This window comes from Silurus meridionalis, chromosome 21, assembly GCF_014805685.1.
Source record: "Silurus meridionalis isolate SWU-2019-XX chromosome 21, ASM1480568v1, whole genome shotgun sequence".
In the NCBI taxonomy this organism is placed as follows: domain Eukaryota; kingdom Metazoa; phylum Chordata; class Actinopteri; order Siluriformes; family Siluridae; genus Silurus; species Silurus meridionalis.
This window is the reverse complement of record NC_060904.1, coordinates 18,220,811-18,237,589: the sequence shown is the minus strand read 5'-3', so window position 1 is coordinate 18,237,589 and position 16,779 is coordinate 18,220,811. Positions and strand designations below refer to the sequence as shown.

General features: G+C 40.6%; 1 protein-coding gene across 2 annotated transcripts in view; it reads left to right on the top strand.

The window, feature by feature from the left end:
- Positions 1 to 16,779, top strand: part of cpne4a (copine IVa) — a 31,440-nt gene that overhangs the window by 6,661 nt on the left and 8,000 nt on the right. Inside the window, exons 2-10 of one of the 2 annotated variants that reach the window (XM_046877612.1) lie at positions 190 to 379; positions 6,097 to 6,276; positions 7,047 to 7,118; positions 7,566 to 7,640; positions 9,480 to 9,563; positions 11,479 to 11,568; positions 13,857 to 13,955; positions 14,859 to 14,945; positions 15,559 to 15,618. In XM_046877612.1, the coding sequence (XP_046733568.1) occupies positions 209 to 379; positions 6,097 to 6,276; positions 7,047 to 7,118; positions 7,566 to 7,640; positions 9,480 to 9,563; positions 11,479 to 11,568; positions 13,857 to 13,955; positions 14,859 to 14,945; positions 15,559 to 15,618 (918 nt within the window). In that variant the 5' untranslated portion in view covers positions 190 to 208. Of the gene's footprint in view, positions 1 to 189; positions 380 to 6,096; positions 6,277 to 7,046; positions 7,119 to 7,565; positions 7,641 to 9,479; positions 9,564 to 11,478; positions 11,569 to 13,841; positions 13,956 to 14,858; positions 14,946 to 15,558; positions 15,619 to 16,779 lie in introns of both variants that reach the window. The other variant, XM_046877611.1, reaches the window with a different exon arrangement.

Sequence of the window (16,779 nt, the reverse complement as noted above, 5' to 3'; positions counted from 1 at the left end):
GAATACTACAGTAGAATGAATAAATGATATATTAATAAATGATATATTAATATTATTTTGAGAGTGGAACAAAGTGTCCACAGTCCTTCTGGTGTTCAGCAATACCCTGGGTAATTACCTGCATGATGAAGTTTATAGCAAATAAAAAGGAATAATGTTTTCACTTGCTTGAGTTTTTCTCCTTCACAGTGTGAGCACTAAACTCAAAATGAGTGACATCTACGAATCAGCCGCAACCTCACTGGGGCTCTTTAACAGCCCCTGCCTGTCTAAAGTGGAACTGCGTGTGGCGTGTAAAGGAATCTCGGACCGGGACGCTTTGTCCAAACCCGACCCCTGCATCCTGCTCAAGATGCAATCGCATGGCCAATGGATTGAGGTGAAGCCCTTTTACTTTTCTGCAGATAAAACAATCTGAAATGTTTGTGTGTGTGAATGTATGTATTTCTTTCGGCTTCTCCCGTTAGGGGTCGCCACAGCGGATCCTCCGCACGTTTTTGATTTGGCACATGTTTTACGCTGGATGCCCTTCCTAACGCAACCCTCCCCAATTTATCCGGGCTTGGGACCGGCACTGAAAGTGGCTGGGGATGGTTCCCTGAATACTAGATGTTATTGTGCCCCAAATTTGTTACAAAGTGTGCACTTTTTCCTATGAACATTAAAGAAAGTTTTGTATCACTACTGTAGCAGAGGTTTCACATATTTACAAAATAATGTCAACATTAACAAATAATTTGTCAGATCCCAGACGCTTACACGGCTATATAATGTTCATTAAAATGATGCTAAATTACCTTTAAACAATTAAGTAACTTTATACACAAAAACCTCTTCAGATCGTTCAAATCACTTCAGCGTAGAGAGAAAACGCTAACGTGGAGCAATAAAGGGATGTTGGGACCGGAAAATTTCCCATAATTGCAATTTGAAATAATTCGCTACTTAGAATTGTCAAATTTGTTATCTGCCATCAGCTTGCATTAGCGTACAGCTGCGCTCATGTTTAAACATTAGCATGATTTCTGGCTCGTCTGAAATTCAGCAGCTGGAAATAAACAAATAATTCCTAATGTTCTGACTTTATTTCGTTGAATCGCAACTCATAATTCCCACTCGGAGGGTGATATGAAGGTGGGATGTTTCTTCCTTGGTATCATAAACTTATTATGAGATTAAGGAAATCCTTAGATGTGTATGACTTTTTAATGTGTGTGTGTGTGTGTGTGTGTGTGTGTTGCATATGTTCTCAGTGAGTTCTCTCTCTGTGTGTTTTGTGCCAACTTAACAGCCGACTCTTTCTCATCGCCTCCTTCGTTCCTCATTAGTCGTTTACAAAACATCGCTGTTTGTGCTCCTTGTGTATGTGTGTGGTGTGTGGTGTGTGTGTGTGTGTATGTGTGTGTGTGTGTGTGTGTGTGTGTGTGTGTGTGCGTTCCCACTTGAAGGTAATATCACATGAAAAATGTAGAACGATCCATTTTCATCATTTTATGACTCTGTATCCCGAGGCAAGCTGTCGGGGTCGTCACATCATTTTCATCATGTTCAGCGTCTCTGTGTCCCAAGTCCCCACTGTCCCACTGCGCCGCCGTGTCCCTGCGAGACGTTAAAGCCAAAATCGAGTGTGTTTTCAGATCAGTGCTGTGCCGTGTAAAAAACTAAATAAAAAGAAAAGAACGGCCACTTGTGTTTTTGAGCTTTGTAGACTAGATGCTAACGAGGCAATACTTACAAGATAAACCGTACGCTCATTAACTCACTGATACTGTTGGTTTGTGGGCGTGGCCTGCACTTTTTACTCCCAGTTTAGAACAGTACTTGCTATGCATTATATAGAGCTTCTAAAGCTAGGTGGCTAAAGACAAATGTAAACAAATAACTGATGAACAAATGATGTGTTACACGTTTGGCTTTGTGCATCGTTTAATGATTAAATTAACTAAAATAAAAACTGTAGTATCTGCATACACCATCAGAGGCGCTAACGAGCTCTGTGACCGCATTCCGAGTTTAATTTTCCTGCTTAACGTCCCTATGCATGTTTAATGAGAGCTGGTAGAGGAAGAAACGCTTATAGCTGAAGTCTCTGATCGTTAGCGCCGATCGATGACGTGAGCAGAGCGTAGCGATGTGGATTCAGAGCAGGTCTGCTGATAGAGGAACTTCATCGCAGGGATTTGGTGGAGTGATGAGCAGTAATGAGTGCTGAAGCTGCAGTGATATGAAGTGGATGTGGTTTAAAAGTTCCATAAAAAAATCTTTCAAAATGGCACTAATTATTCCTGAGATCTGTAATATAAAATCCTGCTGAGAATCGTAACGATACACAGAGCGCACGTCCCAGTGCTCACTCGGGGTTAATCAGCGACACTAGTGATTAGAGTTTGTGCCCTGAGGCTCGTTTCCGACAATTTCTCCAGTTAAATGTGAAACGACAAAATGAAATCTAACCGTAATCCTGTGCACAGCAGACACTCCTGGTCCCAGTGCAGAGACCATGATAACCCACTGTTCTCACCTCCACAGGACACACACACTGGTGTTTTCATTTTTAATTCATTTTAAACAGTTTTGTACTCGCGTGCCAAACTTTTGTAACAGGCGTGTCCAACTTTTGTAATGGCATGTCCGACTTTTGTAATGGGTGTGTCTAACTTTTGTAATGGGTGTGTCAAACTTTTGTAATGGGTGTGTCAAACTTTTGTAATGGGCGTGTTTAACTTTTGTAATGGGCGTGTCAAACTTTTGTAATGGGCGTGTTTAACTTTTGTAATGGGCGTCCTACTTTTTTCCTAGACGGGTTTCACGTTTGTTGTGTGCCAGTTGTATCATAGTCGTGTCCTACTTTTGTAACGGCCATGTTCCATTTTAAAGCGCCGCTCTCTTGTGTACCTCACTTCATACCATTCTTTTGAAGGACCTTGGCTGTGTGTCCCCCACATTAAAGAACCTCTTTAATGGATGTGCCCACATTAAAGAACCTCTTCAATGGGTGTGTCCCACTTTAAAGAACCTTTATTATAAGCATGTCTTTTTATAGGAACCTCTTTTATGGGAGTGTCTCAATTTAAGGACCTTCTGCCATGGGCATGTCCCACTTGAATGTGTCTCACTTTTGTAATGGGTGGGTTTCAGCTTTACATGTCATGGGCATGTCTCCAGTTTAAAGCACCTTGCTCATGTGCATGTCTCACTTTAAAAGAAACTTGGTTTTGGCTGTTTCTCACTTTATAGAACCTTTTATGGGTGTTTCTCTTTGAGGAACCACTGTCATGGGCATGGCCCATATGAAGAACCTGTCTCTTGTCCTACTTTTGTGGGTGTATTCCATTTTGAACCTCTGTCTTTCTTTGAGAAACGTATGCTATGGGTGTGTCCCACTTTAAGAAATCTCGGTCAAAGCTGTGCCTCACTTAAACCTCAGTTATGGGCGTGTCCTTCTTTAAAGAACCTCTGTCTTGGGCATTTCTCACTTTGAAGCACTTCTGATGAGGCGACTGTTTTCAGATAACAGGTAGTTTAGCGAGCATTAGCTCTCCAACGTTAGCTAGAAAGCTGATTATAAAGAGTGGCTCATGTTAACATATAAAAGAACAGTTTTTCAGTTGTCTGTAAAGGTCACGACCTCTGTGTAACAAAGCGCCCTTGGGAAGGAGCGGAAATGAGCTGAGGAACGCTATTGTTGTTGATTTCCTGCCCAGCGCACTTCCCCTCTTCCCGTTACAGGACCCCGAGGAGCTGAATCAGACGATTTCCAGCAACGAAAGCAGAAATAAATGCAGCATGTGAAGTTCTGCGTGTGTCCTGGGACCAAGGCTGCATTTTAAATTGCACTTAGTGCACTCTGTCCTCTGTCCCCCGTCCTGTCAAGGAAAAACACAGGTCACGGTCATTAACAGCAGGGTTCTACCGAGGACCGAATGTTTACCGTATGTGCCTGTGTGTGTGTGTGTGTGTGTGCCTATGTGTGTGTGTGTGTGTACTCATCGTCAGAAACTACATTACACTTGTTAGTGTTGCTATTTTAGGAAACAGAGCAAATAAACTAACCGAACAGCACCCTCTTGTGGCTCCGCCCCTTTCATTACTTATTCCAACTAGTAGATCACAAGAACTAGTAGTTAATGATCCAGAATTTCATGCATCATCTTATTCAGAGTGTGTTCTTGAAAAGAGTGTTTTCTCAGTGAGTGTGTTCTCTGAGCGAGTGTGTTCTCTGAGCGAGTGTGTTCTCTAAATGAGTGTGTTCTCTAAATGAGTGTGTTCTCTGAGCAAGTGTGTTCTCTGGGCGAGTGTGTTCTCTGAGCGAGTGTGTTTTCTGAGCGAGTGTGTTCTCTGAGCAAATGTGTTTTCTGAGCGAGTGTGTTTTCTGAGCGAGTGTGTTCTCTGAGCAAATGTGTTTTCTGAGCGAGTGTGTTCTCTGAGCGAGTGTGTTTTCTGAGCGAGTGTGTTCTCTGGGCGAGTGTGTTTTCTGAGCGAGTGTGTTCTCTAAAAGAGTGTGTTGTCTGAGCGAGTGTGTTCTCTAAAAGAGTGTGTTGTCTGAGCGAGTGTGTTCTCTGAGCGAGTGTGTTCTCTGGGCGAGTGTGTTCTCTAAACGAGTGTGTTCTCTGGGCGAGTGTGTTCTCTGAGCGAGTGTGTTCTCTGAGCGAGTGTGTTCTCAGAGTCAGTGAGATTCACACAGAGGTTGAAAGTGTATGTATTATGTAAAAATTCAGGGTGTGAGAAGTTACAATTCGTAAAAAATCCATGTTAACATTGCAACCTCAGCCGCTCTTTCCTTCAGCTTCTTCACTCTGATCCAGTCTGATCCCATCATCCGCAGGGTTTTACCTGTAGAATGTTGTGATTGGAAAAGTTGAGGAAAGTGTGGAGTCTGGTGGGTTTTATGCCCTGTGTGTTTATTCAGGAGGTTTGTGGAGGAAATAACAAAGTGGCACGACTCCAAGGTCACGAGGGAAATCAGCAGCTGCCATAGTGTTGACAGAGGAGTGATGACATCCCTCCATCCTCAAAGAGAGAGAGAGAGAGAGAGAGAGAGAGAGAGAGGAAGGGGGAGAAGGAGGAATGAGTGAGAGGTAAGATAGATAGATAGATAGATAGATAGATAGATAGATAGATAGATAGATAGATAGATAGATAGATAGATAGATAGATAGATAGATAGATAACAGAAGCGATAGATACAAATCAAAGGGACAGACAATGAGAGAAAAAAAAGAGAGAAAGGTGATGATAATGTTGATGAAACTTCTTTAATTTACAGTCTTTTATCTGCATCACTTCTGCGGTTCCGCATCGTTACCTTCAGATTGTTCCAGAATAGAGCTTGATCCCAGTGATAACCACACACACACACACACACACACACACACACACACACACACACACACACACACACACACATCTATTCTAAGTTGGATGCAAAAGTATTCAGAGGAACAGAATGGAGAAGATCAGGCTCTTTTGATGAGAAGCTTTTGCTCAGGGTGTCTCGCTGTACATGTTCTACTCACAGCAAAGTATGGTTTAGTCCAAAATCCTCAGATCTTCCTTCAGCCTGGGGAACTATAATGTGGGGAATGCTGATGGAATTGTCTGTGCAGGTTAGGAAACGTCAGTGCAATGCAAAAGGCTTTAAGAGTCTCAGGCTGGTGCTTGTGAAGGTGAAAACCAGACGTACAGAGAGTATTTCAGCTTTTTATGAAGAGTATATCACTAATGTAAAGCCTGGACAGTAATTCCTGTTTGTTGCTTCCGTTATAGCAGCTATAAACCCTCACAGGCCTTTCTTTAATCTCTCTCTTATAGTTTATAAGAAAAAACTTCATCTGTGCAGGAAACTGTAAAGAAGTGTAAATTCCTCTGAAGCCATCTGAAACTTTACAGCTTTACCTCCTACTGGTACAAAGCGCTGATACTGAGGACTCCTGTGAATAAGCTGTTACTATGGAAACGATAACGTATCAGTGCTAATAAATAATAAACCTGCACTATGATCAGAGCTGCTGTTATTAAGAATTAATAAACACCTTGTTCCCAATCACATCCCAGAGTTCTTTATAATAACTACAGTTCCTCGTTGTGTTCCTGCAGGTGGACAGGACCGAGGTGATCCGGAGCTCCATCAACCCCACGTTCTCCAAAGTGTTCACCCTGGACTACTACTTTGAGGAGGTGCAACGTCTCCGCTACGAGCTCTACGACATCAGCAGCAGTCACAACGGCACCAAGGAGGCTGACTGTCTGGGGGCTATGGAGTGTACGCTGGGACAGGTATACACACACACACACACACACACACACACACACACACACACACACACACATCATGTCATGTCTGTCACTTCTTTATCATGTCTATGTCATGTCTATATCATGTCTGTCACGTCCTTGTCATGTCTTTATCGGGTCTATGTCATGTCTGTCATATCTATGTCAGTTATTATTCATGTTTTTATCATGTCTATGTCATGTCTGTCACATCTATGTTATGTCTTTATCACGTCTATGTCATGTCTAGCACATCTATGTCACACATTAGTCATGTCTATCATGTCTGTCATATTTGTATTACATCTATGTCATGTCTTTCACCAGGCTATGTCATTTCTGTTACATCTGTCATGTCTAACAAGATTGTCACATCTAAATCCTGTATTTTATTATGTTTATGTCATGTCTGTGCCATGTCTTTATCACATTTATGTCATGTCAACTATGCCAATGACAAATTTATGTCACACCTATGATATATCAGTGTCTATGTTATAATAAATTTATGCTAATGTGGATATCATCCATGTCACATCTTTATCACGTCTCTGTCACATATTTATCAGAGAAAAGAGATACCTGGATCATGAGATGGAATAAAAATCCGATCCAGCGCCACATGTTGGTCTTTTCTTTACACTTGTGGCTCAGAGACGCTCCATATGGTGTCTGTCATCTCCCTTACCACAGCTCTGCTTTCTGTCTCAGCGAAAATAAACTTGGACGTGAGAGACGTGACGTGTACTTGTGTCTTTTCTGTCCCTGAACAGATTGTGTCCCAGAGAAAGCTGTCTAAAGCTCTGCTGAAACACAGCATCACAGTGGGCAAGTCCACCATCATAGTACGTTCCTTTCTCCTCTCTCAGCACTCAGTATATCTCACTGTGGTGTTAGCATGCTGACTGACTGACAGCCTGGATTAGCCTTCAATCTTGATGTCTTGATGCTTAGCAGAGTAACTTAACACAACACTGCACTAATGCTAACCAACTGTAGCTAACATTTCTGATCCAGTTCATTTACACATAATGCTAAATAGCTAGAATTAGAATTAGGCTAGCTGTTAGAGCTGTCACATGATGTCATAATGTCACCTGATCAGATTTATGTTTATCCAGAATGTCACGTAAGCCCCGCCCCCTTTAAACCACGCCTCTGTATATTAGAATTGAATTTAAAGTTAAAATTTTTAATCCAAGCTTTTAATTGATATTTGTTTTTTCTATTCGTTTGTGTGTGTGTGTGTGTGTGTGTGTGTGTGTGCTCGCTGTGTTTACACATGGTTCCAGGTCACAGCAGAGGAACTGACAGGGAACGACGACTATGTGGAGCTGTCGTTCAGTGCCAGGAAACTGGATGATAAGGTTTTACACACACACACACACACACACACACACACACACACACACACACACACACACACAAACACCTACACCTTCAGATCAGATTATTTAAATCATTTGAGCAGCTATGAAGTTTACCTTAGGACATGATGTTTACAGGAAGTGAGAGACGGACAGTGAACGAGGTCGAGTTGTTTTATTTTTGGCTGCCTTTTTTTTTTTTATTGAGACACGCCCATTCCTCATTAATATTCATATCTCATACATCACTCTATCCATTCCTGAGGGAAAGAGAGAGAGAGAGAGAGAGAGAGAGGGGGAGGGAGAAAAAAGAAACTAAGAAGAAAGTTTAACTTTCAGCACTAATTGAATGAAAGACAGATAGCAGGATCGACATCGACAGATAAATGAGAGAGAAAGAGAGAGAGAGAGAGAGAGAGAGAGAGAGAGAACATGAAAAAGAGAGGTTGATAGAAGACAGAGGAGAAGTGTGACAGAGAGAAGGAGTGAAATAAAGATTGATTTACAGAGAGATGAGACGGTGAAGGAGAAAGAAAGCTAAAATCTAACCCTAATGAAAGAAAAAGAAAGAGGGAATGATAAAAAGAGGTAACGAGAGAGAGAGAGAAAAAGAGAGAGAGAGATGCAGACACATGGCAGATTAGATTCTTGTTTTCCAGAGTGAGACCTTTCCCATATTAAAGTTCTATCTCTCTCTCTCATCCCTCTCTCATTCTGAGAAAGAAGGGAAAGATTAAGTTTTTGCTTGTTTATACAAAGACGTGTTTTTAGAGAGGAAATAATAAAGATTGTGTTGTTGTTTGTTGTACACAATTCAGCATGTGTATCAGACAGGACTCATATCCTCACACTCAGATACACAACATTAATCTCTAATCAACACCTGCATGGAGAATCAGTGACTAGTGCATGTGGACTGGTGTTTATGTGACAGTGAAGTGGATTAATTCATTAAGACTAAATTATTAATTAGAATAAATCTATTATCATTTCATATTTTGGGGTTAAAATAATCTCACTGAGAACGCGACTCGACCTCCTGCTGGATAAGAATTCATTCTATGGAAGTAAAATAGAGATTATAAAATAAACCACATAAATACCGCACATTTATAGCTAAGTAGATTTATGGTATTTTGGCAGACACTTATCCAAAGTGACTTACAATGATCTCATTTATACCCTGAACTGTCAGGGTTAGGGGCCTCGCTCAGGGGCCCGCAGTGGCAGTTTGGTGATGCTGGAATTTGTACTCAGGACTTTCTGATCAGAAATCTAACATCTGCACTTCTGCGCTCTGATCCACCAAGACCACTTACTTATTGTGTAGTAACGAAGTATTGCTAATCTTAAACCTCAGCTCAGCTGTTTCCTTTTGTTAGATTGTAGTTGTTTATTTATAATGTGGAAAAGAGTGAGTATGGTGAGTGCATATGGGGAACAAATCTAAAAACAGATCATTCAGTAAAAAATCAGGATAAAATCTGCGAAAAATATTTGTAAAAAAAAAATTGTTGAAAATGATAATAAAGAATTCAGTTGAAACCGCTGTTAAAAAATCAGCAGAAAAAAACATTTACATTGTAAAAAATTAAAATCCAGTTAAAAAAATCAATTGAACAAATATTTGAATACATTAATTATTTAATGCTGTTCTGTTCTCACCATATTCAGTTATTTTGAAAGACCTTAGGAAAAAAAGTGTATTATAAAATATATATCTTTTTCTTCTTCTTCCTCTTCTTCTTCTTCTTCTTCTTCTTCTTCTTCTTCTTCTTCTTCTTCTTCTATCAGGTGTTTGATGGATGAGGGTGTTTTTGTGTTCTTGTTTCCCTGCAGGACTTTTTCAGCAAATCAGATCCGTTTCTGGAAATTTATAGAGTCAACATTGATGGAACACAGCAGCTGGTGTACAGGACAGAGGTGACACACACACACACACACACACACACACACACACACACACACACACACACACATGCACACACTGTATTAAAGAACATATTGACTTCAGAGGTGATAATTACACACACGTGAATGCGTTCAGTCCTGGGGGTTTGTGGCCAATTTGCAGCTAAATCTCTGATAAACATCTGCAAATAAACACAAGTGCATTTCCTCTAATCTGAGAGCTGATAGAACAGAAAGCTCTGTTCTTCCTCAGGATCCTGAACGTGGAAGATCAGTGTATGTTTGCTTTCTGCTGTCTGTGTGAGATTCACCCACAAAGAATTACATTTTCATAAAAAAAATAAATAAATCCATGTGTAATTTTGGAAAGATTACAGCGCTCGTTTGGGAGCTGCTCGAGGTCACGGCCCAGACATGCTTTTAGAGTTTTTTCATTAAATTCACAATAACGAATATCGGCAGGTGAGATGTTCACGAAATGCTTTCATCGATCCCTGAAGATAAATTACATGTTTGGAAAGTTTCTGAAAAATGCATTCTAAAGTTTGTGTGTGTGGTTTAGCCAGATACACACACACACACACACACACACACACATGCACACACTGTATTAAAGAACATATTGACTTCAGAGGTGATAATTACACACACGTGAATGCGTTCAGTCCTGGGGTTTGTGGCCAATTTGCAGCTAAATCTCTGATAAACATCTGCAAATAAACACAAGTGCATTTCCTCTAATCTGAGAGCTGATAGAACAGAAAGCTCTGTTCTTCCTCAGGATCCTGAACGTGGAAGATCAGTGTATATTTGCTTTCTGCTGTCTGTGTGAGATTCACCCACAAAGAATTACATTTTCATAAAAAAAATAAATAAATCCATGTGTAATTTTGGAAAGATTACAGCGCTCGTTTGGGAGCTGCTCGAGGTCACGGCCCAGACATGCTTTTAGAGTTTTTTCATTAAATTCACAATAACGAATATCGGCAGGTGAGATGTTCACGAAATGCTTTCATCGATCCCTGAAGATAAATTACATGTTTGGAAAGTTTCTGAAAAATGCATTCTAAAGTGTGCACGCACGCACACACACACACACACACACACACACACACACACACACACACACACACACATGCAAAACCCGCACAAACTTTATAGAACAACACCAGCAACTTTTAATCACCGTTAAGGAGGCGGAGCCAGGATTAAAGGGGCGGGGTTTGGTGTTGGGAGAAGTCATGTGTGGAAACGTTATTTTTTGCCAGATAAAAATATATGGAACTTTTTATTGTATTATTTGTTTTTTAACTCTGGGTTAATGATCAGAAGGTTACTGATCACCACCAAGCTGCCATTATTGGGCCCTTGAGCAAGGCCCTTAAAGTCTCTGCTCTGAGGTTATGTACCAAGGGTACATACCATTCTGTACCCATTATTTCCCTCTGTAGATTTACACATGAGGATCATTTACCATCTTCTGCATACACAAGCTCAAAGACTTCCCTGATTGGCTGCTGTTGCTGTGATTGACAGAAGAGGTGGAGTAAGCCCCTCCCACACAGACTAGGACTGTCACATGGCATCAGAATTGAAACTTCTGACCAAAAACTTGGCAAAAATGAAATAAGCCCCGCCCCTTATTATGACCATCCCTCACAGTGCAGCTTTATAATAAAATATACTCGTAACTTTTGTCTAGAATTCATAAATGATCAAAAAAAATCAAATGCATTTTATTGTCGTGTTTTTTGTAAGTGTTTTTAATTACATTTTTCATAAAATTAAAAAGTTTCATTTGTTAAAAAAAACATTGTGTATTATTCATGATTAAATGAGAAGATTTCCTGAGGCTCTGCTGCTTCCTCACAAAAATAGAAAATATAAAAGAATGTATGAATCTGATGTTTGCTTCTGTGTCTCTCAGACTGTGATGAACAACCTGAACCCGCTGTGGAAGACGTTTAAAACCTCGCTGAACTGCCTGTGCAGTGGAGATCACGACCGGATCCTGAAGGTGATCCATCACACACACACACACACACACACACACACACACACACACACACACACACACACACACACATTGATAAAGTCTTCCAGACAGCAGTGAGATTAAATGAGGGAGATACGAGGTTGAAACTGACCGATAGAGAAACAGAGATTATGGGAGGGAGAAATGACAGAAGAGAGAGAGAGAGAGAGAGAGAGAGAGAGAGAAATTACATTATTTCACTTTAGTTGAGTATAAAGACAAAAACTTTTAAGTCAAATGTAAGCTGTGTCTTTCTGGTTCGAAGCTCGTATCTACTGCGATAAACAGCAACTCTTTTGAAGCTCCTCCAGGAACCCATGCTAGAAGCTAGTAGCTAGAAGCTAACCTGGTGTTCTGTTCTACATTGTTGATAGTTTTCACACTTCAGCTGTGAAAGGAACATGTTTAAGAGCTCAACACAAGAGCAGAAGCCACTTTAGTGTTTGATTGTGAATCTATTATTCAGCTTGTTTTGTTCTTTATTTCAGAAATCCTTGTGATATATTCAGTTTGTGCTGCTCTGACTTTAATAAAATAGTGTTCAAAAATTACTTTGTGTTTAAGTCAGTTTCGTGTTTGTAGACCATAACACATAAAAGGGCATTAATGAGAACATTAAAGAAGGTTCTTTAAAAAAGTAACTAAAAAGTTACTTTTAACAGTAACATTACTTTTTGGTGTAAATAATCAACAAAGTAACTAAGATACTTTTTGAATGAAGTAACGAGTAACTGTAACTAGTTACTATTTTTTAGTAACGCGCACAACACTGGTGATGTTGAGTAAAATGAAGGTGACTCCATCCAGCCCTGTGTGAAGCTCATCCAGGAACAGAACACTCACATCACCTCACAATTATATGCAACATGCTGTGCAAAAACAATAACCGCAGTCACAGCGAGACTTCCTGCTCCTACCTGCTGAATCGAGGCGGCCCTCAATCCAACCTTAGAGGAACTATAATCAGGTTCATGCAGCGAGGTGGATGTGATGGGAGAAATATTGTGGTCCATATTTCCAGCAGAACTATTTTAGAAACACAATTATCCTCTGAGTGGAAGCTCAGTCCGGCCGGCGGGACAGAATCAGCACCAAAACGCTGTTTTTTAAAGCACTGAGGGGAAGCGTTTTTATTTAATTATTATTCAGTCCAACCTAATTTCCCCCCTGTAGTCACGTGACGTGGTTGCAACGTCTTGGCTAATGACATGAGCAGGATGTGTTTCAGTCGGACTTTTCATCTCGCTGTGTTTCACGGTCGATAATAAAAGAAAGAAAACAACATAGATGGTATTTTTCTCAGATTGATGTGCTGATAACATTTTCACTTCCTGTCGACTCACCAGGTACTGTTTACACAGTGTAATGTAGACATCCATCAGAAATCTACATCTTACACTCATCACTTTGTATCACAGAGGAATCTTAGACCAATTCTACTCAGAGGGATCTGGGATCTATAGTGAAGTTACTTTAGATATCTAGGGGAAATGAAGGTTTAATTAGCTGAACTTGGGAGAAGGGATCTAGTGTAAGTCAGCAAATACAGATTCAGGATCATCTTGAGTCAATAAGTGATTACATTGTACAGTAAAAGTGAATCACTTGGGGATCTGAGGTCAGCTTGGGTGTCAGTTACTCTACATTAATTTGGGAGCTTACATTCTAGTCAGGTTTTTAATTTCACAATTCCCATTCATTTCCAATGCCTATGTGAACTACTGACTTCTAAATGCAAGAAAGACATGAGATCCTTACTGCTTCCTCAGGATCCCTCATTTTTGATGATTTACCTTTTAATCCATAGATCACTGACATGAATGAGTTCAACATATTGCCCTACAGATCCAACACTGAATTCAAACTAGATCCCTAAAAAAAAAAATCATTCTTGACACCTTACTGGATTCACCGTAGATCCCTCAAAGAGTTCACCCTAGATCCCTCACTGAATTACCAAAGATCCTTTATTGAATTCACCTTAGCTCCCAGTGATCATTTAAGATGCAACGAGTGTAAGAACCTTTTCAAACTGTCAGTTTCTAGGACACACACACACACATGCGCACACACACACACACACACACACACACACACACACACACACACACACACACACACGTGATGGAGGAAGAGTGTTTTAGTCTCAGCAGGAGGGAAAGGTCACTCTGTCCAAACACACTCTTCTCTTTGACACCGCTGTCAGCAGTGATAACACAGTGTGTGTGTGTGTGTGTGTGTGTGTTAAATAATAGTTGGTCTCTCCGCAGTGCTCTGTGTGGGACTGGGACTCAAACGGCAAACACGACTTCATCGGGGAATTTGAAGCCACTTTTAAAGAGATGCGTGGAGCAATCGATGGCAAGCAGGTAACACACACACACACACACACACACACACACACACACACACACACACACACACACACACACACAGGTGATGGAGGTGTCTACTTGTGTTGTGTTTGAAGAGAACTTTCGCGAGAATTCTGTGCTGAAACAGTGATAATACTGAACGCTGTTAGGAACTTGCTCATGATAGACGAGTCTCGCTTCAGTCCAGCACCAGAGCTGAGAGCAGATTAGGTGTAGGATCTCAACATAACAGGTGTTTGCCCAAATGATCCTTCATCAGACCTCATTGTGTTATTGTGAATTTTGTTTCTTCTGAAAGATGAAGCTCTTTATCCCGAGTAACGTACAACTGAGAGTCTGCTTCTGTCTCGAAATAAACACTGAGGAAAGTGCAGGAATTTCAACACTAACACTGTCTGTCTGTCTGTCTGTCTGTCTGTCTGTCTGTCTGCCTGCCCTGTCTGTCTGTCTGTCTGTCTGTCTGTCTGTCTGTCTGTCTGTCTGTCTTTCTGCCTTGCTATCTGTCTGCCTACCCTTTTGTCTAACTACCTTTCTCTCTGTCTGTTTGTCTGTCCCTCTGGTTTTCTGTTTGCATGCTTGGCTGACTTGCCTGTCTGTATACCTGCCCCGTCTGTCTTTCTGTCTGTCTGTCTGGTTTTTCTATCTGTTTGTCTGTCTTTCTCACTGTATGTATGTCTGTTCATCTTTCTGTCTGCCCCATATATATGTATGTCTGTCTGCCTGCCTGCTTCATCTGTCCTATCTGCTGTCTGTCTTTCTGTCTGTTTGTCTATCTGCCGGCTTCATCTGCCTGTATGCCCTATCTGTCTGTCTGACTGTCTTCCCCATCTGTCTGTCTGTCTGTCTGTCTGTCTGTCTGTCTGTCTGTCTGTCTGTCTGTCTGTCTGTTCTATCCAGGTGCAGTGGGAGTGTATAAACCCCAAATATAAACTCAAGAAGAAGAATTACAGGAACTCTGGGATTGTGATTCTGAGTCAGTGTAAGGTAACGTCATAATTATCTCACATCTGCTCTACAAGTCTTTTACTCTTAGAACCTTATAATATTCCAGATAACTTTTATATTGTCTGAGTGTTTAAACACACACTGTTATAGGATGGAGGTGATGGAGGTGGTGGAGTTTTTAAGGGTTCCATTTTAAAAGAGTTTCCACAGAAATACAAAAGAAGAAAAGGTTCTAGATGAATCATTTTCCTGTAGGTGTATTAGAAGATGCTGTTGTAGATCATGATGCTGTAGTACCTTTTGGAGTTTATATGAACCTTTTTCTTGAAACACACAACGAGGCAAAGGATGAATTGTTTTGCAGGTTGAGTGCAGAACCTTTAGGTGGAACCCATAAGGAATCTTTAAGTGTTCTCTGAGAGGAGCATCTGAAGAACCATTATGCCATTTTTACTCATATTCTGCATTTCTTTTTGCATAAGGAAGCATTTAGTTGTAGAGTGTTAGATGGAATAGATCCAAAGAAGTGACTATAAATAACGTAAATAATTAAAAAATGCTCTTGGTTGTGACTCCATCTGTGTTTAAGTGTTAATCCAATCGTTATTTCCTTTTCCCCACCATCTGCTCTCCCTCTCTCTCTCACACACAGATTATAAAGATGCACTCATTCCTTGACTACATCATGGGTGGATGCCAGATTCAGTTTACAGTAAGTCCAGGAGGAAACCAGCATGCTGCAAGCGTTCTCATTTCACACCTCTTTACCTGCTCGTCATTATTTATTATCAGATTCTCACGGCCAAACGCCATGACGCAGTCAGAAAATCCAATAAAGACGCGTTCCTGTTTGTTTTTCATGCCCTCTGCACACACACACACACACACACACACACACACACACACACACAGGCGCTATCACTGCTAACTGCTACACAGCAATTACTGCAGAACCCAGTGAGTCAGGACCATTAGCAGATGATTTGTGTGCGCTGATGTGAGCGTCGGAGGAGGGTTTTGATAAGAGCACATGTTTTACATAATGTTTGTGTCCCATTTCATTAATTCATCAGAAATTTTTTTAAATCCATCATTTTCACATGGCAGGTTTTTTGCTGCAGTTTCTCTGTGATTGAGTCTCATTAGCCGCGCCTGTGTGATACCTCGCTCACAATTAACGCCATTTACACACATTCTCACAAACACTTCACTTAATTAGGTGCTGTGTGTTTAACTACATGCCAATATTAATAGCATTCAATTGAAGGGCTGACTAAAGTGGATGATAAACACTTCACACACACACATGCACACACACACACACACACACACACACACACACACACACACACACACACACACACACATAAATACATACATTATATACATATATAATACACACAGTCCATTTGGAAAGCTATTATCACTCAAATAGATTATATTTCCCATGAATCTATACTCAGTAGCCCATAATGGCAAAGTGAAATCTGAAATGAGACGATTTGCCATAAAGAATAGCAGAAAATCCTCCACTCCAGGTGTGTAAAGCACAGAAAGTTTTACTTAAACACTCGAGGCCTGAATACTTACAGTATGGACATTACATTTTTCATAAAAAAAATGACAGACATTTATAGAATTCTGGTTTCATTTTGTCATTATGGGGGCCTGAGTGTGGATTAATGAGAAACTTTTATATATATATTAGTGATGTGCATCTCCATAACTGAGGTCGATGCGATTCGAATCTCGATGCATAACCAATGATACGATACATTAAAGATACGTATGAAGCAGTTACTGATGCGATACGATACGATTCCCCCCTGTAGTGCAGTGTGCAGTGTGATCCGATTTCCATTTCATTCAACAC